Source organism: Salvelinus namaycush, chromosome 42 (assembly GCF_016432855.1).
Source record: "Salvelinus namaycush isolate Seneca chromosome 42, SaNama_1.0, whole genome shotgun sequence".
NCBI lineage: Eukaryota > Metazoa > Chordata > Actinopteri > Salmoniformes > Salmonidae > Salvelinus > Salvelinus namaycush.
In genome coordinates this window covers 15,039,269-15,063,332 of record NC_052348.1, presented here as the reverse complement: position 1 = coordinate 15,063,332, position 24,064 = coordinate 15,039,269, and the positions used below count along the sequence as shown (strand labels likewise).

Sequence of the window (24,064 nt, the reverse complement as noted above, 5' to 3'; positions counted from 1 at the left end):
GGGAGGGGGAGCAGGAGGGAGGGATGGGGCATACATGGTTCTACTTTGTGGCTGTTGTTAACCCCTACTGGAAACATTTACAATTAATTGGACCGAGAAAAGACATCCATCTGTTGCATGAACCCTTCGCTAGCCTGTAGGGATGTGGCACTTCCTAGGATGGGGAGTTTGAACAAGAGAGACAAAAAGATACAAGGCATTATGCGAGGGACGTGTATTTCTTTCAAGTAACACTATGAAATCTACCTGTGGTTACTCAGTTTCTCTAGAACTGTCGGGATCATAATTAGAAGAGAAATGTAGGGCCTCCCGAGTGGCACAGTGGTCTAAGGCACTGCATCGCAGCGCTAGCTGTGCCACTAGAGATTCTGGGTTCGAGTCCTGGCTCTGTCGCAGCCGGCTGCGACCGAGAGACCCATGGGGGCAGTGCACAATTGGCCCAGCGTCGTCCGGGTTAGGGGAGGGCTTGGCCGGCAGGGATGTTCTTGTCCTATCGCGCACTGACACGGTCGCCAGGTGTACGGTGTTTCCTCTGACACTTTGGTTTCCGGGTTAAGTGGGCATTGTGTCAAGAAGCAGTGCAGCTTGGATGGGTTGTGTTTGGGAAGACGTACGGCTCTCAACCTTCGCCTCTCCCGAGTCCGTACGGGAGTTTCAGCGAAGAGACAAGACCGTAACTACAAATTGGATACTGTGAAAAAGGGGTAAAAAAAACAATTATAGATGAGAAATGTATCGTTGAGACAATGAGAAAGGCGGGGTAGCATTGAGACGTTCTCTTTAAGGAGTGTCATGCATATCAAATCATTAGACAAGAGAGAAAGTATTCTATTTGTGATGGAGGAGTACCGCCCGGCCCGGTTGGTTTGGCCCACCACGGGTCAAGTCAGACAACAGCCTATGGGGTCATTGTTTGTGAACGTCCCTGTTGGACAAAATCACTGATCAGCCCCTTTAACAGTAGGTTTGTTTTCCTGTAAGGAACACTGCAATCCAATGCTGCTACGGTTAATTTCCTTCTCTGAGGCCTCTCTGCTACAATATGTCCCTGACATGGTGGCGGATAGGGGGGAGGGGGGGGGGGCTCGAGGCATCAAGTGTCATGTAAACAGTCTCAGGACTACTTGATCTTCTCGACTTGCGCAACAACCTGGTGGTGTCTCGTGCCACCAACCAGCGGGCTGCATGCGGAGCCCCTGGGTGGCTTCAGTTACTCACGGCCCTGTGTATACTTTAGCTTAAGCATCCCCAGACTCATCAGGGCTAAGGACATTCTGCTGGGAATGTACAGGACAGAGAGAGCAGGGTGGGAAGGACAGGGCAGGGGGGAGCTGGTGGGAAGGCAGTGTGGTCCCGGGTGTGATGGTTGAAGCACAGTGATTTAGAGGCTGTTGATTCCGGGCAGGCGGCCCAGGCTGCCGCCACTGACCCACAGTGGATGAGTCCCGCCGCCGCGTAAGTCACTCCACTTAAAACGTCCTCATGTGTTTAGATCCATTCAAGTGGAAATTGTGCGCTTCACACACACTAACACACACACACACACACACACACACACACACACACACACACACACACACACACACACACACACACACACACACACACACACACACACACACACACACACACACACACACACACACACACACACACACACACACACACACACACACACACTGCTGTAAATGTTCTACGGGATCAGAGTTTTCTTTCTTCTCCCCCTCCAGCTAAAGCGTTCATAAACAGACGGTGAAAGCCTCATTAATCTGTTGTCAGGAATATTAATGGCATTGTGAACACCTTCCACGCTCGGTGCGTCCAGAAAGCTTAGCGCAGCCAAACCCTGGGCCATTAGAGCAGGTGTGAGAGTCACACCGTGCTTCTGTGTGGTGGAAGGTAGGTAAGGGAGAGAGGAGATGAATGAAAGCGTTCCAAATGAGGCTTTCTCATTACCAGCCATACTACGACTGAGATGGAATGATAGAATAGCCAGTCAGTCTGACATTTTAAAAGTCAACTGTCACTTTTTACTTCAAACTCACTTAACACCTAATTCACACTTCATTAGACACCTCAACTTCAAAACACAAAGAACACAGCAAAACACCTGAGTTCACTCACTGGCACCATCCACTACTACAACAAGAAAAGCACAGAAAAGCACCAAAAATGTGTGGCACTCTCCAACTACATATGCTTATGATAACGACGAACAGAGAGCAACGAGATTCATCACAAGACGAATACAGCTGACACTCATATGTACAGCCACACAGAGAGAGGAGAAGGATTGTTCTAGTCATAGCATGTGTTGCTGCATCTGTTTCTCATTGTGCTTACAGTTCACACTGGGATTCAGTCTATGATGATGACTACAAGCCCCCTAACTGGCAGCCACACACACACACACACACACACACACACACACACACACACACACACACACACACACACACACACACACACACACACACACACACACACACACACACACACACACACACACACACACACATACTGCAGCCCCTGAGATGAACCCAGCTTGGGCTGGATGGGACCCACAGCTAAGAGTTAGCCACCAGAGAGGCTTTAGGAGTAGTAACGAGCTGTGAGGTGTGAGGCTAGCGGTGCCTGGAAGAGGGATGGGGAGTGAGTGAGGTGTGAGGCTAGCGGTGCCTGGAAGAGGGATGGGGAGTGAGTGAGGTGTGAGGCTAGCGGTGCCTGGAAGAGGGATGGGGAGTGAGTGAGGTGTGAGGCTAGCGGTGCCTGGAAGAGGGATGGGGAGTGAGTGAGGTGTGAGGCTAGCGGTGCCTGGAAGAGGGATGGGGAGTGAGTGAGGTGTGAGGCTAGCGGTGCCTGGAAGAGGGATGGGGAGTGAGTGAAAGCAGAGTCCTGTCTGTCATCAGGTCATGTTTCTCATTAGGGTGACCTACAGCAGGGCTGTGTTCAGTAGGGGAGTGTGGGGGAGGGGCAGTTTGAAGAGGAGGTAGGCTTTTACCTGAACGTGTCCAGATTAGGTAGCCTACTGTTCACAGAGGGATGGGGAGTGAGTGAGGTGTGAGGCTAGCGGTGCCTGGAAGAGGGTTCACTTAGGGTTTGAAACGTTTTGAAACATTTTGAAACGGGGAGATTGTGGATACACAGACTTTAAAGAAATGTTTGCAACTGTGTGCCCTACTGTCCATGACACAGAAACGAAAGCAATGCTATATCCCCGTGATGCGGAGGAAGAGGAGGAGGAGGAGGAAGAGGGGGGAGGAAGAGGAGGAGGAGGAGGGAGAGGAGGAGGAAGGGCAGGAGGAAGAGGAGGAGGAGGAGGAGGAGGAGGAGGAGGAGGAGGAGGAGGAGGAGGGCCATAACCGTAACCTGATGGGATGTTCTATTCCTACCTCCGTCCATCTGCGGATCACATGCGGAATGAGACAAAGCGGACGAGAATTTCCCAACTGACCCTGCTTTCTCATGGGTCAATATTTTGTTTATGAATGAATGTTGAACTTAAATCAAATGAATCTTTCCCATTTCATGTAAACATAAAAACACAAGCAATATGAACTGCATTAGACTGGGGTTTTCTTGACTATGGTATTCCCAAGTTGTTCACGCTTATGGTTTCACCTAACAAATTTAAGTTAAAACAGCTTTATTTTTAAAATTTGATTTAATTTAACATTTATTTAACCAGGAAGGGCTCATTGAGATTAGAAATCTCTTTTTCAAGAGCGTCCTGGCCAAGATAGGCTGCACCAAGTCATAAAACAATTACAGACAGACAACATGAAAAACTATAGGTAACCTCGTAAAAAAACATAGAATTCACAAGAGTATAACAAAATCATAAAACAGCTAATTAAAAACATTGACAGGTCAGGGAATCAGTCTCCAAAAACACCAATCAGGACAAGTTCTTCCTGTTTAAAAGTATTTTGTAAGGCGTTCCAAGCCGATGGCGCAGAGTACATAAAAGCCCTCTTACCAAATTCAGTTCGGACATTTGGAACAGTTAGCAGGATAAAGTCCTGCGAACAAAGAGAGTTCCCACCACATTTCTGAACAATAAAAATGCCCAAATAAAATGGTAGGGCGACAGGCCTTCAGATAGATATACTAAGATGTCAAAGGAATTAGGGTGGGAGGCATCACGACAACAAAATAACAAGATAGTTGAACATGGCTGTTTGTATGTGTAGATCCAAGCCTCTTGCCACTCCGGGACACATTGTTAACTTATAGCTGTGGTCTGTCTTCCCCTCCCTACCCTGTGATTCTCTCTCTACTGCCTCTCTACACGTAGCCCCGGCGTCCCACAGCTGCATCCCACATGTTTTCACGCTGTTCAACAATGCGTCTGGATGTCATTCTGCTGTTCTCAGACCTGCTGTGGTGCTTCTTCTTCTACAACACGTCAAACAGCCCCCCCAGTCTCAGCCAGCCAGTCCACTTTCTATTACTGTGTACTGTACCTGTACACTGTAAGCCACGGCTAAACTTGGTTCCAAAAATGTTCAGTGGGGTAACACAAAAGAATGCTGCGAGGACAGCTTCAGAATGCATTGAAGGAAAGAAGGGGGGTAATTCTTCAGGTCAAATCTGTCAGGCAGGGGCTCTGCTCGGGTCATTGCAACACAGAGTCATTTCCATAATTGCCCCACAGTCAAATCAGGCTGGATTCCTCTGGATCGCTCTAGATTCCTGTAGATAAGCAGCCTATTGGGCTCTGGTCAGTGCCGGCCTGGCTGCCGGACCCCCAAAGAAGAACAGGTGCGGTAATGGAAGTGATTTCCAGCTCCTCTGTGTGTTTCCACAGTTTTTTTGTAGTAATTGCCACAGGACATTCCCCTTGCCTTTCGGATTGCTATCGTGTAATCTCTCTGAAGAGAGAGGCGAATGAAAGAGGATTTGTCCGGGGTTTGGCTTTGTCTTATCAGTGGTCTTCAGAGGAACAGCAATACCTTTAATTACAGACGTAGGGTAGGCAGCAAACGGCTGATGTTGGGGTAATACTGCCAAGTCTAATTACTTTAAATATTGACTGATACGCAATGTATCAATATTCAATCAGGTGTGACTTCACTTCCGAATTCCAAAGTGCTTCACAGCTGGGGGCCAGTTGTGCCAGCCAGCTTCCTTGGCCACCAAAATTAGGCTCAAACCACTTCATCTGATGGCAAACGTTGACACTACACATCCAAGTATATCTGACCAAATGATGAAAGACAAGCATTGTCATTTGGAATTCCGTAATGTGAGTGTGGAAGAGGTGCAAAAAATTATTGTTGTCTATCAACAATGACAACCAGGGACCCTCTGCACACATCAACGACTGCCTCCCACGAAGCATCGTCACCCATCGCTCCACAAAAGCCGCGGCCCTTGCAGAGCAAGGGGAACAACTACTTCAAGGTCTCAGAGCGAGTGACGTCACCAATTGAAACGCTATTAGCGCGCACCTCGCTAACTAGCTAGCCATTTCACATCGGTTACAATGGCTTTACACCCCCTGCTATTTTGTGGATAGAGTTACCTGTCTAAAAGGACACAGAGGGTGTTCTTTTTTCTTTTCTTTTTTAAATGTATTTTTCTTTACCCCTTTTTTCTCCCCAATTTCGTGGTGTCCAATTGGTAGAAGTTACACTCTTGTCTCCTCGTTGCAACTCGGGAGAGGCGAAGGTCAAGAGCCATGCGTCCTCCGAAACACAACACAGAGGAAGGAAGGAAGGAAACACCGTACACCTGGCGACCTGGTCAGCGTGCACTGCGCCCGGCCGGCCTCAAAGAGTTGCAGTTAGTTTCAGAGTGCGTGGCAAGGAATAAGTTAGTCCTAAATATTTCTAAAACTTAAAGCATTGTATTTGGGACAAATCATTCACTAAACCCTAAACCTCAGCTAAATCTTGTAATAAATAATGTGAAAATTGAGTAAGTTGAGGTGACTAAACTGCTTGGAGTTACCCTGGATTTTAAACTGTCATGGTCAGAACATGTTGTTACAACAGTAGCTAAGATGGGGAGAAGTATGTCTATGATAAGGCGCTGCTCTACCTTCTTGACAGCACTGTCAACAAGGTTGGTCCTACAGGCTCTAGTTTTGTCGCACCTGGACTACTGTTCAGTCGTGTGGTCAGGTGCCACAAAAAGGGACTTAGGAAAATTACAATTGGTTCAGAACAGGGCAGCACGGCTGGCCCTTGGATGTACACAGAGAGGTAATATTAATAATATGCATGTCAATCTCTCTTGGCTCAAAGTGGAGGAGAGATTGACTTCATCACTGCTTGTATTTATGAGGTATTGACATGTTGAATGCACCGAGCTGTCTGTTTGAACTACTGTCGCGCAGCTCGGACACCCATGCATACCCCACAAGACATGCCACCAGAGGTCTCTTCACAGTCCCAGAGTCCAGAACAGACTATGGGATGCGCACAGTACTACATAGAGCCATGACTACATGGAACTCTATTTCACATCAAGTAATTAATGCAAGCAGTAAAATTAGACTTAAAAAACAGATAAAAATACACCTTATGGAACAGCGGGGACTGTGAAGTAACACAAACATAGGCACAGACATAAGCATACACACACACACACACACACACGTACACACGTACACATGGATTTTGTACTGTAGATATGTGGTAGTGGTGGAGTAGGGGCCTGAGGGCACACGGTGTGTTGTGAAATCTGTGAATGTATTGTCATGTTTTTTTTTATTGTATAAACTGCCTTAATTTTGCTGGACCCCAGGAAGAGGGATCCATAATAAATACAAATACAAATAGTATATGTTAATGTTTCAGAGAATTGGTGGGGGGATTTACTTGTGTTTACTTTTACATTAAGATATGTAACCTAGTGTTGGCTAATGCTTGCCATTATGTAGATCACATTCCCAAAATATATAATCAAGTAAGTGCTATAGATAGGGGATGCAGAATACACATGAAACGACATATGTAATAGACTTTACAATCCTAGAAAGAATCACTTCTAGAATGTATTCTCAAGTGCACTTGACTTCTCAATCTCACCTCTTCAATTCTTCTGTAGGCTATCACTGACGACAGCCCGTCCAGTGCTGACAGTCAGGTATTCATCGTTCCGTTCCACAGTAGTGTACAGCCAAGTGCGCGCACTCGTGCTGTCTTACGTCACTGTGCTCGCTCCTCTTCTCGCGCGCTGGTTAAAAAGAAGGAGGAAAGAGCAAGGGGAAACATGTGAGCGCTCTGAGGATCTAGTGAGAGACAATTTTGTGCTTACTTTTTTGACCCAATGCACTGTGCTGAAACGGATTTTAAATCAGAAGGAAGGACACAAATTAAGCTTACTGAAATTCTCAGAGTTTGCTTATTATTTGCTTTGTTTTCTTTACGAGAGAAACATTTGTATTTCTGGGGTATGCCATCATAACCAGCACTACCATTAATTTATTTTAAATAACATTTTTTTCTTTAGCAAATATTTAATTCTGATTACTTTATGCGTATATCTTTATTAAACTAAATTATTATAATCGTTTACCTGTGATACAGCATATATAAATATAGAGAATAGAGTATTTTGTAGGTTTGCACCGTTGCTTTCAACAGTGATTTCTCTCATATCTTTTGGTTCCAACGTTTTTTCAATATGAGGCATTTGAAATTTGTACTCGTGTTGGCTATTGCAGTCAACGTTTGGGAATGTGGGGATTCGAAATTTGGCGAGAAGGGGGAAATAAGCCCGAGGAGAAGGAGATGTTACGACGGGAGCATGCCCAAGCGACTGAAGAAGAGGGAACGAAAACTGTCAGTGGACAGCGGTGCAAGCAGCGGGGAAGTTTGTCACAGGTTGTACCCTCGTGTGTCATGCTGCCCAACCAGGCGTGCTGCTTATCAGATAGTCCACCGGCGTGATGCCAGGGTATGTTGGGCTCGTTGCATTCTTTCATTGTGAGAGCTGTCTGTAGGCTAATGCCAAACGCCCCGGGGAATGTATTTACTGCGTTGTGTGTCATTTCGACTTGTTGTTGACAGTAGTAGAATTAACGATATATGAGGGAGGTGGGACTGTGAGGGGAAAATTCAACCGTAGCCTACTTACACATTCTGGCGTTGTCCTGCTACTCTAGGCTGTTTTTGAGGTTTCTTTATCAGTCACATTAAATATGTAGAAAATCCATAATACTGTAAAAACAAATGAACATGATTTATCAGCCAACTATGTTGTTTAAAAGTGGGGAACGATATAAGCCTCCTGATTGTTGGTCTCGAGCGTGTCCAACGCGTTACAGTGTTACCATGGTAATGTTATAACCTTTTACGTTCATCCCGGAGCTTCAAAATAACACCACACGAGCGCAGTCCAAGTGAGTCAGCACCGTTGACTATCGTTCAATTCTACTAAGTTATTCTTTGCATCCCACACCGCGGTTATGCGCACGTGTGGCATGTTTGTCAGCGCACTTAGAATGTATTTTGCAGCAATGTTGCATGTTATTATGTTTTTATTCTTTCCAATCAGTTCCTGCACAGAGTGTGCGCGTTTACTGTACATAGCCTACGCTGATGCCCGTTGTAGACCATTTATTAATTATTGTCATGTTTAACTCCATGGATAAATCTATAACACAGTCTTCATAGGCTACGTGGAGTTCACGGTAGAATTCGCCGTATTCTCATGTAAACCGCTCCCAACGAATCGACATATGCGGCTTGGTGGTATCTCACTTTGTGTTGTGACAAAAAGCCACATTGCGTCATTTAATTTGCTCAAGTCATGCAAATAGGAGGAAAAACACTGAACGGAACAAGACTTCTCCTCCCTGCTACACTGCCCACACACAGAGCTCTTTTTGCTTATGGCAAAAGAATAATAACAACACCATTGTGTTTGTTAGTTTCACTAATGGGTGAAGCTGGAGAACATCAGTCTCCCCCCTCAGTCCCTCCACTCTGTCCAAGTGTTAAGGCTGCTGAGAGGGTATTATTTGTCCTTCACTCCCTCCTCTCACACCCATCCCTCACTAACTTACACCTATTCCCAAAGGGCAAGTGTTTTGTTTAAGATTTTTAACACCAGTCTTAGTGTTGCCTACAGCACAGCCACTTTTCTCTATAGGGGCTATGTGTGGTGGTCTCGCGCTCTCCCTGTGATTCCTGATGGTGAGACCTTATGAGGCTTGTGCAGCCCACATTGTCTAAGATTGAATGACAAGCAAATGTTTTCAAGTGTGACCTTTGTGCATTGATATGTTTGTTCCGGCAATTTCACTGACAAAAGCCATTGTGCAGATCCTATCAAAGAAATGAGTCCTCCTGTAACAGCTGCTCCTCTACAGTGAGCTACTTACACGTTGGCTTTTTGATCAAGTCTCTGTGAGGAGGACAACGACCACCATAAAGGAGCTTATGGAAATGCATTTTGCATTTGGGCTGTTCATGTGAACTGGCAATCTTGTGTTATTGATGTGTTACGACACATTTCCCCCCACATGCCAAGGTATGTCACACAGATGGATGTTGTGCGTGTGTGTGGGTCGGTTTGTTTACCTTCGGAGACTTGTGTCCCTTGCATTTCTGTTCCCCCAGTAATGCTATAATAGCGCTTGTACAGACCCGGGATCGAGCCTACTGACTGAGAATTTATCTTTCTCTGCTTTTGAGTTGCGAGTCAGTGGTGAAATTTTGCTGCTAAACACAACAAACAAAGGTCCTCTTGTTCTGGTTTGTGGTGATGGCAATATTGGAGCCCATCCCAGCAACATATGGGCACAGGGTATGGCTGAGAGCCCACAAATGCTCCTCTCCATGGACTGATTCGGCGTGCCAGCCCATGGCACGCCGAATCAATGGGCAATTTAGAGCAGGAGGGCGGGCGGTTAGGCATGCCCACGGCGGTAGTACTCACATAGATTTGGAGGGGTTAGTAGTAGTAATAGTATAGTAACATATACAGTACCACTTAGCAGACACTGTTAACCAAAATGACTTAGAATACAGTGAGTGGATTGGTTTTAGTATCTGTATACTGCAGGGATTAAACCCACGTCCCTGCCGTTGTTGGCATCAATCTCTTACCAACTGAGCCACACCTGACCACTCAGTTACAGAGACTGAGAGTAAGTAAAACACACAGACTTGGACAACCAGGTTTTAGCCCAAGCTAAGCCTACCCTGCCTAATGCTGACATGTCAACACTTCTAAAGGCTAACGGCTTTTAGCTGCTCTGCCCTCTTTATTAGTATGGTATTAGTATGAGTATATTTATTGCTTGTTTATAGCCAGGTTTATCAACCTCTGTGTGTGCTTCTGGCAAGTCCTAATCACCCGTGTTTTACACTGTCCCGGTAAGAGGAGTAGAACAAACATTCTTTGGCCATCTCTAGTCGTGGTCCTGAGGGGCTATAAAACAACCAAAGGGCCTGTGTTCAACCTGTGGTCACAAAACGGTCTCGAACACGACCGCAGGGTGGCCGTATCCTTAAGAAGCAGCTTTCTCTTCCAGACCTAGTCAGGTTATTGTTGAACAGAGAGAGAGAGAGAGAGAGAGAGAGAGAGAGAGAGAGAGAGAGAGAGAGAGAGAGAGAGAGAGAGAGAGAGAGAGAGAGAGAGAGAGAGAGAGAGAGAGAGAGAGAGAGAGAGAGAGAGAGAGAGAGAGAGAGAGAGAGAGAGAGAGAGAGAGAGAGAGAGAGAGAGAGAGAGAGAGAGAGAGAGAGAGAGAGAGAGAGAGAGAGAGGTGTCCATATGTTGGACTCAGGTCTGTAGGCCTAATTGACTAGGACAGACTGCTAATTTGTTGATACCAGTGCGGGAATGATGTGCCTGTCTATCTCTAAATTGGTGTTTACACACGGACGGACCTCACACAGTGCAAAGCACTACCAGCCTGCCTGCTGCCTAAGCAGCACACATGTCTGGATGCAGGACAGATTACGTTGTGTTTTATTACACCTAATTTGCTACGTAAATAATCCCTGCTAATTTCTGGGGTCTAAATCTCTTGTTTACTTTTGTTTAGCGACCTAAGTAACGCTTCAAACCCTCTAATTCGGCTCCATCCATTTTGGCCCCAGCCGCCCTGACATATGAAATGTAATTTGAACTTAACTGTTTGTACACTTAGGTAAACAAGTTGTGAGGGAGATAATCTTTTTCTCAGAAAGTGCCGTGTATTCTGGGTTTAAAAAGTGACATTAAAAGGTAATCAAGTCTAATTTTGGTGTGGGCTTAGTTTCTCTGGAGAATATTTTTTCAGTGTACCATCAATAAAGCTGCAGCGGTGGATAATTAAAGTTAGGTTATATCATCTCCATGCTAATGTCTTACAATAATGTTTATTATAAACTGGGTGGTTCGAGCCCTGAATGCTGATTGGCTGAAAGCCATGGTATATCAGACCGTATACCACGCGTATGACAAAATATTTATTTTTACTCCTCTGATTAAGTTGGTAACCAGTTTATAATAGCAATAACGCACCTCAGGGGTTTGTGGTATAAGGCCAATATACCACGGCTAAGGGCTGTATCCAGGCACTCTGCGTTGGTTCGTGCATAAGAACAGCCCTTAGCTGTGGTATATTGGCCATATACAACATCCCCCGGGCCTTATTGCTTAATTATACAATATCGCTGACATGCCAGCAAATTACAAGCCATGTTGAGGTGTAAAACATTAATGCTCACTAAGTCCGTATTTTAATCAGTCATTGTTCCTTGTTGCGTGTGGTCCCTCCCCCTAGATCTTCTCCACCAATAACACGGAGTGCAGCCGTCTCCTAGAAGAGATCAAGTGTGCACACTGTTCGCCCAACGCCCAAGTGCTGTTCCACTCCCCCGAGTCGGACAAGGTCCCCCTCAGGGAGCCCCACCTGCCACGCCTCTGCCAGGACTACTGCCGAGAGTTCTACTATACCTGCCGCGGACACATACCAGGTAACCATTCTACTACACCTACCACTAAGATATACCAGGTAACCATTCTACTACACCTACCACTAAGATATACCAGGTAACCAAGAAGGATGATGATAGTACCATCACTACCTCAGTCAGTGCTTACACTGTATAGGCGGAGTGAGGCACACATATGAACACAAATCTCGCTCGCTCGCTCTCTCTCTCTCTCTCTCTCTCTCTCTCTCTCTCACACTCTCTCATTTTCACTCACTCTCTCCCTCCCTCAATCTCACTCTCTCTCTCTCTTACTGACTTCCTGACACACTACATACAGCCTAATGTCTGAATAAGGCAATATTACATTTCTGAGCAGGTCTCCTCAAGGTCCCCAATTCAAAGTCAGCAAACAGTGTTGAACATATAGGTAGCTTGGTTTTACTTATGCAAGACGCAGTGGAGCGTAAGGACTCAAGAAGGAATATTTATTTATGTAGCCTTACCTCATCTGACCTCACCTCCACTTGGTGGTAGAGCCTGCCTGCCTCACGCCCCCAAACACTGGGAGAGCCTCGTCTCAGTCTACCCACCCTGCCTGGCAGACGTTGCCTACTGCAGCCATCAGCCTAGCACTTTGTTAATTAGTCTGACTACACACTTTAGACCTGGCAATCAGGAGCTCTTCTCTCTCTCTCTCTCTCCTTCTCTCTCTCTCTCTCTCGCTCTCTCTTCTCTCTCTCTCTCTCTCTCTCTCTCTCTCCTCTCTCTCTCTCTCTCTCTCTCTCTCTCTCATCCCTCAGACTGCAGGTGAAACCAACCCGGTACAAGACGTTGTTTTATTGCACCAGGTGGACAGGATTTATTTATTGCGCTAGCCGAGTTGTACAAATGTGTAAATACTTGTGGATTTTTTATAGATTTCTGAGTGTGGCAGCATTGTCAGTATTTTTAGTCCCACTTGGACTGGTTGTAGATGTGTTTTAAGGAACATTACTTTTCTTTACTCACATTTACTCAAACTCTTCCTCAATCTATGGAATTTAGACATAAATTGTGTACACACACATGTGCACGTGCGCGCACACACACACACACACACACACACACACACACACACACACACACACACACACACACACACACACACACACACACACACACACACACACACACACACACACACACACACACACACACACACACACACACACATAACCACACGCCCTAAACAAAGCCCCTACAATCTGCCAGAGAGCTGAAAATGATTGATTTTATGGCCCTTTCCTTCCCTGGCCCCGTCCTTCTTTGGCAAGCCCTCCTGAGCTGCCCTGGCTGACGTCAGCCCCCTGACGGTGCTGTGTGCTGTTTGGGGATGTGTAAGCTGTAAGCACCCTGGCTACGGTCTAGACATGACCGGCTCTGACACCTCGCGCCACCAAGGGAGCTCCTCACACACAGCCTCAGACACACACAAACTACGGCCTGTTTAAAAAACGCCACTCACACCATCAGTTTGTTTTCCTTGGTGATAAATTCAATGGAACGTAAACACAATCAGAGCTGCCTCGCTGGACCTGGGCCTCGCCTCGGCCCTCGAACTGCTCCCTCGTACGTGTAGGCAAGGCAACGCCAGCCCTGGAGGGAGTCTCCTCCCGATGTGGAATAAGCGAGGAGATGACATGGAGATGACATGACATGCCATTTCCTCCTGGATAGGATGGTATTGTGAGATGATAGGAGACCTGCTTGATAGGCCGCCCTCCCTGAAAGCTCCCCGTCCTCAGAAGTAGGGCCTTTGAAGGGCTGTTACCTGCCTGCTGTGCCTCCCAGTGAAGTGCACATTCCTTGTGATCAAACGGCCGCTGCTTGCCCCCAGCCAATTCTTCTTCCTATCTGTGTCGCCACGGCAGATTAAATCTGCTCGCGATTTGCTGAACAGAGAACAGTTTCAACCACACATGTGGTGGCTCTACACCACCACCAGCACTATCAACATCAACCCCCCCCCCCCATGTACATATTACCTCAATTACCTCGACTAACCTGTACCCCCTTACATTGACTCGGTACTGGTACCACCTGTATATAGCCTCGCTATTGTTATTTTATTGTTGCTCTTTTATTTTTTACTTTAGTTAATTGAGTAAATATTTTTCTTAACTCTTATTTTTCTTAAAACTGCGTTGTTGGTTAAGGGCTTGTAAGTAAGCATTTCACTGTAAGGTCAACTCCTGTTGTATTCGGCAGAGAGAGAGAGGGATAGAGAGAGATGGACAGAGAGAGATGGTGAGAGAGAGAGAGAGAGAGAGAGAGAGAGAGCAGCCAGTGAGCTGACAGACAGCAGTGAAAGCTTAGAGTTAAACCCAGAGCTTCATACCAGGAGCTTGAGCCAGAGAAGGAGTCAGTCACCCCCCCCTCCCATCAATCCTTCCCTCCCTTTCTCCCCCTCTACACAGATCAGCATATGTGGTGACGAATGACACATTTATTTTTCTACAAAGGTTGTGTATATGTAAAGCTGCTGAAGTGCATCAAGATGTCAAGTACTTTGGGTGGCCACCCAGGTTGTGTTGGAAGACAACCAGATGGAAGCAGAACTATAGGCTAGCTCACTGCCTGGGATGTGGACAGAGGTTTTTTTCCCTCTATCTCTCTCTGTCTCTCTCTCTGTCTCTCTTTCTCTCTCTCTCGCTCTTTCTCTCTTTCTCTCTCTCTCGCTCTTTCTTTCTCTCTTTCTCTCTTTCTCTCTCTCTCTGTCTCTCTTTCTCTCTCTCTTGCTCTTTCTTTCTCTCTTTCTCTCTCTCTCTCTCTCTCTCTCTCTCTCTCTCTCTCTCTCTCTCTCTCTCTCTCTCTCTCTCTGTCTCTCTGTCTCTCTGTCTCTCTGTCTCTCTCTCTCTCTCTCTCTCTTTTCCCCCCAGGCCAGTACAATAAAACTGGTACATATTGTGGAGGGAGAGAGAGGGAGAGAGAATGCAGTGCTCGGTGCCACATGTTTATGGAAGTAGTTAACCATAAATTGTCTAAAATTAGATGGCCCTCTAAGTACATATCATTCTGGATACTGACAGAGGTTTTTCCTCCTATGGATTAAAGAGTCCCTTTCTGGATTTGTGTCCTTATGTATTTTTTGGGGGGGGGGGTTAAGCTACTTTTTTTTAAACAATTTGTTGGTTTTCTGTTCAACTGTAATTTGCATTTGTAGTAATCACTATTGCCTCTTAAGAACATGTTTAATTAAATCTCAAATATAAAGCACTGACAAACATTCGTTTTTTGGACTCATGTACAGTATATATCACTAAAGATGAAATTCAGAACCCTTCCAGAACTGTACTCTGCATCAACACATGCAAAGTGCTGACCAACAGTATTAAACCTGGACGGTAGTCTTTACTGTGTCTTTAAATGTCCTCCTGCTCCCGTGAAACTCCCTCTCCAGCTCCCCATTAGGCTGTGTACTTAGCCCTCATTTCTCCATAAAGACATTTACGGCCTGAGTCTCACTTTAACCTAGAGGTCTCCCACCCCTTCCTCCCCCTCCTCCCTCCACCCCCCACTCTGTCTCTCCCCTCTGCATCTGAGGTCCTGGGACCAGCATGGTTAAGATAACTGCAGGCACAAAGTAGGTGGGTGGCATAGGCCTGGGAGTGTTTGTGTGTGTGTGTGTTCTGAGTGTGTGTTTGATCTCCGTGTTGTATTTAGATGTTTAGTGGGATATCCTATCACCTCCAGTGGTAGTGTGGTCAGCCTTGTGGTCGGTGTGGGGGGGCCAGGATGGAGGGAGGGATGTGTGGGGGCCGGAGAGCGAGATGAAAGAGGGGAGAGACAGTCCTGTTTGTGTTTTTATCACTGCTGTGTTTGCTCTCCTCCTCCGCCCCTCTGAGGGTTGTGTTAAGGGAAACAATATTGGCACGGTTGTTTTTAGGTCACGCGCAGGTTTTAAGATACGCTGCTTGCTTGCGTTCTTTTCACCCTGTTAGTGGTTTTGCCCTGCTAGCACAATAGGAAAGGGGAGGGGGGGTTCCTAGAATCTTGGAATAATGTTGTGACTGTGGGTCTCTGAAGGTGGCCAATCATGCGGGGTTGGGGCTGCTGTGTCTAATGAGGATATATTCCCAGATTACTTTGTGCCCCAGACCCTGGTGTGGAACCAACTTCAGCTCCAGTACAACTAGCAGCTCCAAGAGAAATCAAGGTGGTCTGGGGAAATAACCCTGTGATGGGGACATTTTTGCTTTGAACTTCCCCAAAGCACAAGCAAGCAGTGGAACACAATCAATCAACATTTGGGAACATCATTTCTTGATTTGGGTTTTGAGGCAGACAGAATATTTCTATCCCTCCTAAAAATGTGCAAAGTTAGTGTTTGGAAGACTGGGCTGTTAATTAAACATGGTCAGTTTTGAATTAGAGTTTCTCACATTTCACATGCTGTGCCTATATGCCTGCCGCTGGGCTGAGGAGGGCGAAAGCATCTAGGCTGTGGCCCAAATAGGCACTGGTCAAAAGTAGTGCACTATATAGGGAATAGGGTGCCATTTGGCACTGGCACCTAACAGTGCTTTAATTGTATGAGAATTTCAGCCTATGTTTTACTTAATATTCCAAATATCTGGAAAGCTATTAGGTATCCACAGCAGTCACCCACGTGAGGTAGAGCTGCGAGGCATAGCAACAGGGGTCAAACAGCCTTAGCAACAGGGGTCAAAGAATAAAGGTAAAGATGGATGGGGCCTCAGTGGTGCACTGCTGCAGAGTTGAAGACCTGAGGAACAGTCTGAGCAGCATATTCCTCACATTCTGCTCAGCTCTAACCCAGTTGGCCTGTCTGGCCAAGCCTTTCTTCACTTGTTCAGGCCGAGCCAGGATTCGGTTTGGCTCATTCAGCCCAACTCTCAAAAACAACTGTATGAAGACTTAAGGAACTAAATCTGCGTAAACATGAATTAAGGGCGACTAACTAGGAGGGGATTTAGCTTCAGCTCGCTGGTAAGTTGGATGATGTTGCATCATGGTTTGAACGAGGTGTGATGTCACTTGAATTGAATCGTCTTTCTCTGCCTGCGGGCCGTTGTCTGTGTCCATGGTATTTTTCAGAGCTGTTCCAAGCCGATGTGGATGAGTTCTGTCAATACTACGGACGGAGGGACGGAGGCCTGTGCTTCCCAGATTTCCACCGAAAGCAAACACGGGGACAGGACTCCAACTACTTGGGAGATGAGAAAGTCGAAGACATCAACAGGTTTGTAACGTTTCACTTTCAAAATCTCTTTTACTTGTATACGTTAGGAAGAGTGCATTTAAGGTATGGTTTTTAAATATTGAGTTAACCATCCAAAAATAACGCTTTCAGTGAGTTGAGGAAAGAGAGGCCATAGTGTGTATCGTGGCATCTCCACACTCTGAACCCAGTGTGTCACTTTGACTGGCCACCACCACCGGTCTCGCCCTAGGCGATATGTACTATGAACCAGGGTCATGGGAGACATGCCAATGCCAAGTCTGGATACCCCCCCCCCCCCCCCCCCCCTTTACCCGTCACCCATCTCTCCAGTCATCACCAAAGCCTGCCGTTTGTTCAGGGTGCATTGGGCCAGGCTTTGGCCACACAATGGAAATGCTTACCCTGCAGGCCAACCCTCCCTCACTGCTAGCTAGCAGTACGTCATAGACAAACTTTCACCTTTCTTTTGTCTGCTCCGGTGGAGAGAGAGCCTCTGAGCTCCCCGTCCCAAATGGCACCCTATTCCCTACGTAGTGCACTAGTCCTATGGGCCCTGGTAAAAAGTAGTACACCATATAGGGAATAGGGTGCCATTTGGGACGCAGACCCGTTCTAGCCCCCCTGACGCGAGCTGAGAGCGCTGCTGCTGGACATGTGACCAACTGACCGTCCTGCTATCTCGAACCGGACCAGACCAGATCAGACCAGAGAAACTATGCTGATGCTGTCTGTCTATGATGTCTAGCTAAGTGCTGTCTGCATTCCTGGGGTTGATGGGGTTCTACTCTAGTCGTTTCTAGTAATGACCCCTTGCTATGCTAAAGAGCACTGTAATTGTAATTGCACTGAACTCTAGGATGGATGGCCGGGATGGCCGAGGAGAGATATAGAGCTTCTGTTGGCAGCCGCTCATCTAAAGGGAGTCTTGTTGAGCTGACTCTCCCCTTCTCATCTTCCGCCTGGGGCCGGCCAAGAGATGATGAGCAAGGAGAGAGGGCCAGGTTTTAACCACCGATGTCATCTAACATCGTACGTCTTAATCAGACCTCCCACTTCAAAACTGGCCTGAGGGAGAGAGCGAGGCAGAGAGAGATATAGAGAGAGAGAGAGCTAGGGAGCGAGAGAGAGAGGCAGAGGGAGAGATAGAGAGATAGCCAGGGAGCGAGAGAGAGTGGCAGAGAGAGAGAGAGAGAGAGAGAGAGAGAGAGAGCCAGAGTGTGAGAGAGAGAGAGAGAGAGCCAGGGAGTGAGAGAGAGAGATAGAGAGAGAGGGCGCACATCTGCTATGTGTATGAACTTGACACATGCGTCACGATGACAGCATAGCACCAGACAGGAAACTGACGGGGCGAGATAACTGAACTGACACCCTTTTTCCTCCAATGAATATCCATCCTTCACTCAGACTCTCAATGGCAAATTACGCCCAGCGATTGGGAATGTCTTGAAACAAGTGTGTGAGGAGCGAGAATCAGCGTCACCGCCTTCATGTGTTAGCTAGCCGTCGCGATGTTGTATAATGGAGTTTGAATGTTCTGTTTCCCACATCAAATGTGAACTGGGGTTTTCCGCAACACTTGTTGCACAGCTGGAGACCCCTCATCCCCCATTTAAGCATTGCTCCACTAAATTCACCCGTGGAGTGACGTATGTATGTGTGTGTGCCCAATGCACATGAATCAAAGTCATTGCCTATGGAAGTGTCTAAACTCTTACTCAACCCTTCCCATCGTGTCATGCTATTGCTTCACTCTTACTTTGTAAATCACTGGTATTCATTTACTGTCAAGTCAACTCAATCAGTGTATGTATATTGTGGGGGGTATTTTCTGTTTTTCCTCTCTCTCTCTCTCTCTCTCTCTCTCTCTCTCTCTCTCTCTCTCTCTCTCTCTCTCTCTCTCTCTCTCTCTCTCTCTCTCTCTCTCTCTCTCTCTCTCTCTCTCTCTCTCTCTCTCTCTCTCTCTCTTTCTCTCTCTCTCTCTCTCTCTCCATCTCTTCCCCCCCCCTCTCTCTCTCCATCTCTTCCTCTCGCTCTCTCTCTCTCCCTCTCTCTCTCTCTCTCTCTCTCTTCTCTCTCTCTCTCTATCTGTCTCTTACGCTCACCCTCTCTCTCTTTCTCCTTCTCTCTCTATCTATCTGTCTCTCTCTGTCTCTCATGCTTTGTCTCTCGCTCTCTCTATCTGTCTCTCACGCTCACTCTCTCTCTCGCTCTTTCTCCTTCTCTCTCTCTCTTTCTCCTCTCCATCTCCCTCCTTCCTTTCCTCTCACAACGGGATTATCCGTCGGCGACACTTGACCTTTCGTTCCTCTTCCGGCCGCCCAGGAAGCACAAGCACAACTGCTACTGTGCCCAGGTGGTGTTGAGTGGGCTGAGGCAGCCAGTAGCTGTGGTGCACTGTGGGGACGGATCCCAGCGCCTCTTTGTCCTGGAGAAGGAGGGCTTCGTCCGGGTGCTGACCCATAACATGGAGCTGCTGAAGGAGCCTTTCCTGGACATCCACAAGCTGGTGCAGACCGGACTCAAGGTCAGTGAGGAACACAATCGCATCCCTAATGACACCCTATTCTCTACATAGTGCACTACTTTTGACCAGGACCCATCGGGGCACCTGAAGACTGCTCCAAACTCTAATTCACATATAAGCGATGGTACTTGGTCGCCCCGTGTCTTCCCAATGTAAATGTACCTTAACACCAGTTTTAACACCAAAACGGTTTACTATCAATGTAGCGAGCGGACACAGAGGGAAAGCAACACTTACATGGTTTTATTTCTGTGTTGCAAACATTGAGGAGAGGGAGAGAGAGTGGAACACAGTCTTGGACACTCCTCAAACATTTCTACTTCTAAGACCTACCTCTCTCGTCTGATAATTGCGACCAACCAATACCTTTCCTTCCATACTTAACCCCCCCATGGAGTCTGCTCGCCAGTCCAACACTTCATTAAGCAATTAAACAAAACCATCAGCTATTTATTAATTGTCCCAACACGGCTAACTCACACGTTGTTATCTTTCAATGAGCTTAGCACACACGTTGAGAACATTGCTAATGTGCTGCTAATACGTATAAGGTGGATAAATGGCTTTTTAAGTGTTACTCTGTACTCTCCCCCACCGAGCTGTTTCCATATAGGTTAGCACTGTACAATCCCACAAGATGAAAAACGATCAGGCTAACACGTCACTGGCCAATACTTTATTTTGATAAATGGTGTCGTATGATATGATTTCACACAGCAATAGCCCCTCTCACAACAGTGGAAGACCAGCTGTATCTGTCTTTTAGTGGTCAACCCTGTCTGCACCATCTCTCTCTCTCTCTCTCTCTCTCTCTCTCTCTCTCTCTCTCTCTCTCTCTCTCTCTCTCTCTCTCTCTCTCTCTCTCTCTCTCTCTCTCTCTCTCTCTCTCTCTCTCTCTCTCTCTCTCTCTCTCTCTCTCTCTCTCTCTCTCTCTCCTTCTAGTCTCTCTTTCCCTCTCTATTCCCTCTCTCCCTCCCTCTCTATTCCCTCTCTCTCTCCCTCTCCACCCTCGGTTGCTAAAGAAACATCTGGTGTCTGTCGAGACCGTTCTAATAACGAGGGGACAGGAAACCATTGGCATGTCTGGTACTTCTGAAAAGAATTAGCACCTATCTGACATTTACTCACTCAGTCTGGTCTGCTCTGACCTCCCACATCATCATGGAAATCTAACTTCCAGAGAACAGGGGAGGTGAAGAGGAGAGAGGGGCCTGGAGCTGGGGCTCGGGTTGGCTGGCCCCCCCCTGAAAGATATGTTATACTGCCGTTTGGTTTGGAACCTTCTCCGAGAGAAGAGGGAGAAGAGAGAAGAGGAGCAGCACACCCACGAGAGCGAATCAAGAAGAAATACAATCAATCAAATACAACCGCCCGCCTGCTCCTCCGTAGCTTTGTGTTGGCAGAGCCTCTGGGCAACAGTTGAATAGGAAGTCTTTTTTTTCATCGACGTCGTCTTGGAAGCCGGGGAGAGGATCGGTGTAGTGGAGCGGTATTCTATGTAGGCATCATTTCAACCTCAGTAGTGTGCACCATAGACATGCAGCGTCAGGTCCAGTAGTTGGAAACATCATCTTTATAGCCGTGTAGGATTGTTAAGCTTTTGAAATGGCCTATAATTTACCATGTAATTTCAGGTTCAGTTTCAATTTCTCACCTGCTAGGACCTGTTAATGCTATCGTAGCTCTTACCACATAACTTTGCATGGAGACTGACTGTTAGCTATGTGTCACAGACAGGATTGGGGTCAATTCCATTTAAATTCTAGACAATTCAGGAAGTACAATGACATTCCAATTCTCTTCAACGCTTTTCAATGAAGAACATTTGGAAATGGAATTGTAATTAGTTTTTTCTTTTCTGAATTGACTGGAATTGAAATGGAACTGACCCCAGCCCTGCTCACTGACAGTTACATCAAGAGCTGTCTCAGAGAAGGAGTACTGATCTGGGATCATCTTTCCCCCTGTCCATGTAATCAAAGTCATTATGTGAGCTAAAAGGCAACTCTTAATACATATGGCCCCTGATGATGTTTATCCGTATCCAAGGCGATAGCTGTAGTTTTTGAATTTGAGAGTGAACTGATAGTGTCCAGAGATAGGGAAATGGGGAAGAGGAGGAGGAGGGGGCACACTTTTTGGACAGGAAGTTTATCTATCACGCATGCCTCCCACCGTTCCTTTAGAAAGAGGACAGCGGAGATTACAGGGAGTGAAGCGGACCCCAGCGAATGGACATGCAAACAGGCCCACAGGGAGCCCAGGACGACCCTCCTGCTGTCTTATCATCATTAAACCTAACTGCTAGCGGATAAAACAATCATTATGACAATTAGAGAGTGGCTAGAGAACCGGCAGGCCGGCCGGTAGGCCCCCCAGAGTCCTATTCTGTGATGTTGGCTGTTGGCTGCTACAAGACTCTGGCCGCACGGGGCCCCCAGCACCAGGGGACCAGGGGGGCTACTAGGGGGGGGCTTCCAGAGGGGGCTACCATGGGGGGGCTGAGGTGTTTACTCACTGCATCAACAGGACATAGTTCCCTCTATACAGATAGAACACCCAGGAGCCTCAGGGGAAGTGGGAGATGAGAAGGGGGGGCTGGAGTGAGACTCACTGAGAGGGGAAGATAAGGGTTTATCATTGCCCTGGCTCCCCTAGCTGCCACATGCAGTGATTGTAATGTTCTGTGGTTCCTTCTGCCGGCCCGGCAGACCCCCCCCCCCCCCCCCCCCCCCCCCCCCCCCCCGTGACAATTAAGATGACCCGCTCAGACACAATGCTGCCGGAGGGAGGGAGCAAGGGAGGGTCTCCTTCTCCTCTCTTCATTGCACCGTGGGTGTTCCCTGACACCCAATCTCCCCTTCCCCTCCTGTCATTACTTGATTGTGTGTGTGTAACGCACTTGCTGGCGTCCTCTTCCCGGTAGGAAGCCTGCTAATTCCGTCATTCCCTGTCACCCCTTCTCCCACACACAGTCCTCTCTCACAGAGTCCTCTCTCACAGAGTCCTCTCTCACAGAGTCCTCTCTCACAGAGTCCTCTCTCAAACTTGCCCTGTTTGTCATTGTTTCTGTCCATCTGTCCCGGAGGTGTCACAGTCACCATCCTCCAAGCCCATTGGATCAGATACTCTCATCTCTAACAACTGATTGACTGATTATGTTTCCCAGCTGCTTGGTGATTAAACGGAGGCTTACGCCACCACTGCCAGGCTGTGGCTCAGATGTGGTGAAGGCGGCTCGGCGGGCACGGTGCGAAACCGTGTGGCACAGTCTTGATCAGGGCGCTGTTGTCTTTACGACTCGTCACTACCAACTGTACCACACGGCGTGTCCAGCACATCTCAGCTCAGTACCAACATCTGATAGTGTCATGCAGACTATGATGCCATCACGGCGCGTTAACTGAGGTGCTCAGACAGTTAACTTGTTTTGGGTTTTCTGTTTCAAGCGGGAACCACTTCCAGATGCTGTTGAACGAGAGAGAACGCAGCCCAACGTCCATACTTAATCTTCCTGTATCCAGCGGAGGCTGACAATATGCTGGCTTTGATTTCATTCATGGTGACACATTGCCTATGTGCAAATAGAGCGACGCCGTTATTGGTTGCTTACATCAGCCAGCTGCAAAGGCAATGGGGCGAAAGCGGTTTGGAATGAAGACATCTGCTTTGAGCAGTGTGGGTTTGCCTAACACTCTTATTGAAGTGTGTTAGCCTGTGTGACAGGGCTAGGGGCGCGGACGCGCAATAAAATATATTCACTGTGAGACAAATATCTCATGCTGTGTTCTTGTGCTCTGTCACACTGCATCTACAGCTGTTGGGCTAACTCAGCCAGAGAGAGCAGAGGTTCCTCTCTGACTGTCAGGCTAACTCAGCCAGAGAGAGTAGAGGTTCCTCTCAGACTGTCAGGCTAACTCAACCAGAGAGAGTAGAGGTTCCTCTCAGACTGTCAGGCTAACTCAACCAGAGAGAGCAGAGGTTCCTCTCAGACTGTCAGGCTAACTCAACCAGAGAGAGTAGAGGTTCCTCTCAGACTGTCAGGCTAACTCAACCAGAGAGAGTAGAGGTTCCTCTCAGACTGCCAGGCTAACTCAACCAGAGAGAGCAGAGGTTCCTCTCAGACTGTCAGGCTAACTCAACCAGAGAGAGCAGAGGTTCCTCTCAGACTGTCAGGCTAACTCAACCAGAGAGAGCAGAGGTTCCTCTCAGACTGTCAGGCTAACTCAACCAGAGAGAGTAGAGGTTCCTCTCAGACTGTCAGGCTAACTCAACCAGAGAGAGTAGAGGTTCCTCTCAGACTGTCAGGCTAACTCAACCAGAGAGAGTAGAGGTTCCTCTCATACTGTCAGGCTAACTCAACCAGAGAGAGCAGAGGTTCCTCTCAGACTGTCAGGCTAACTCAACCAGAGAGAGCAGAGGTTCCTCTCAGAC

The 24,064-nt window shown here is 47.3% G+C and overlaps 1 protein-coding gene across 1 annotated transcript in view; it reads left to right on the top strand.

The window, feature by feature from the left end:
* Positions 1-7,208: 7,208 nt before the first annotated feature.
* Positions 7,209-24,064, top strand: part of LOC120035175 (hedgehog-interacting protein-like) — a 47,942-nt gene continuing 31,086 nt past the window's right edge. Inside the window, exons 1-4 of the mRNA XM_038981998.1 lie at positions 7,209-7,908; positions 11,729-11,921; positions 16,980-17,124; positions 19,429-19,630. Of these exons, the coding sequence (XP_038837926.1) occupies positions 7,636-7,908; positions 11,729-11,921; positions 16,980-17,124; positions 19,429-19,630 (813 nt within the window). The 5' untranslated portion in view covers positions 7,209-7,635. The remainder of the gene's footprint in view (positions 7,909-11,728; positions 11,922-16,979; positions 17,125-19,428; positions 19,631-24,064) is intronic.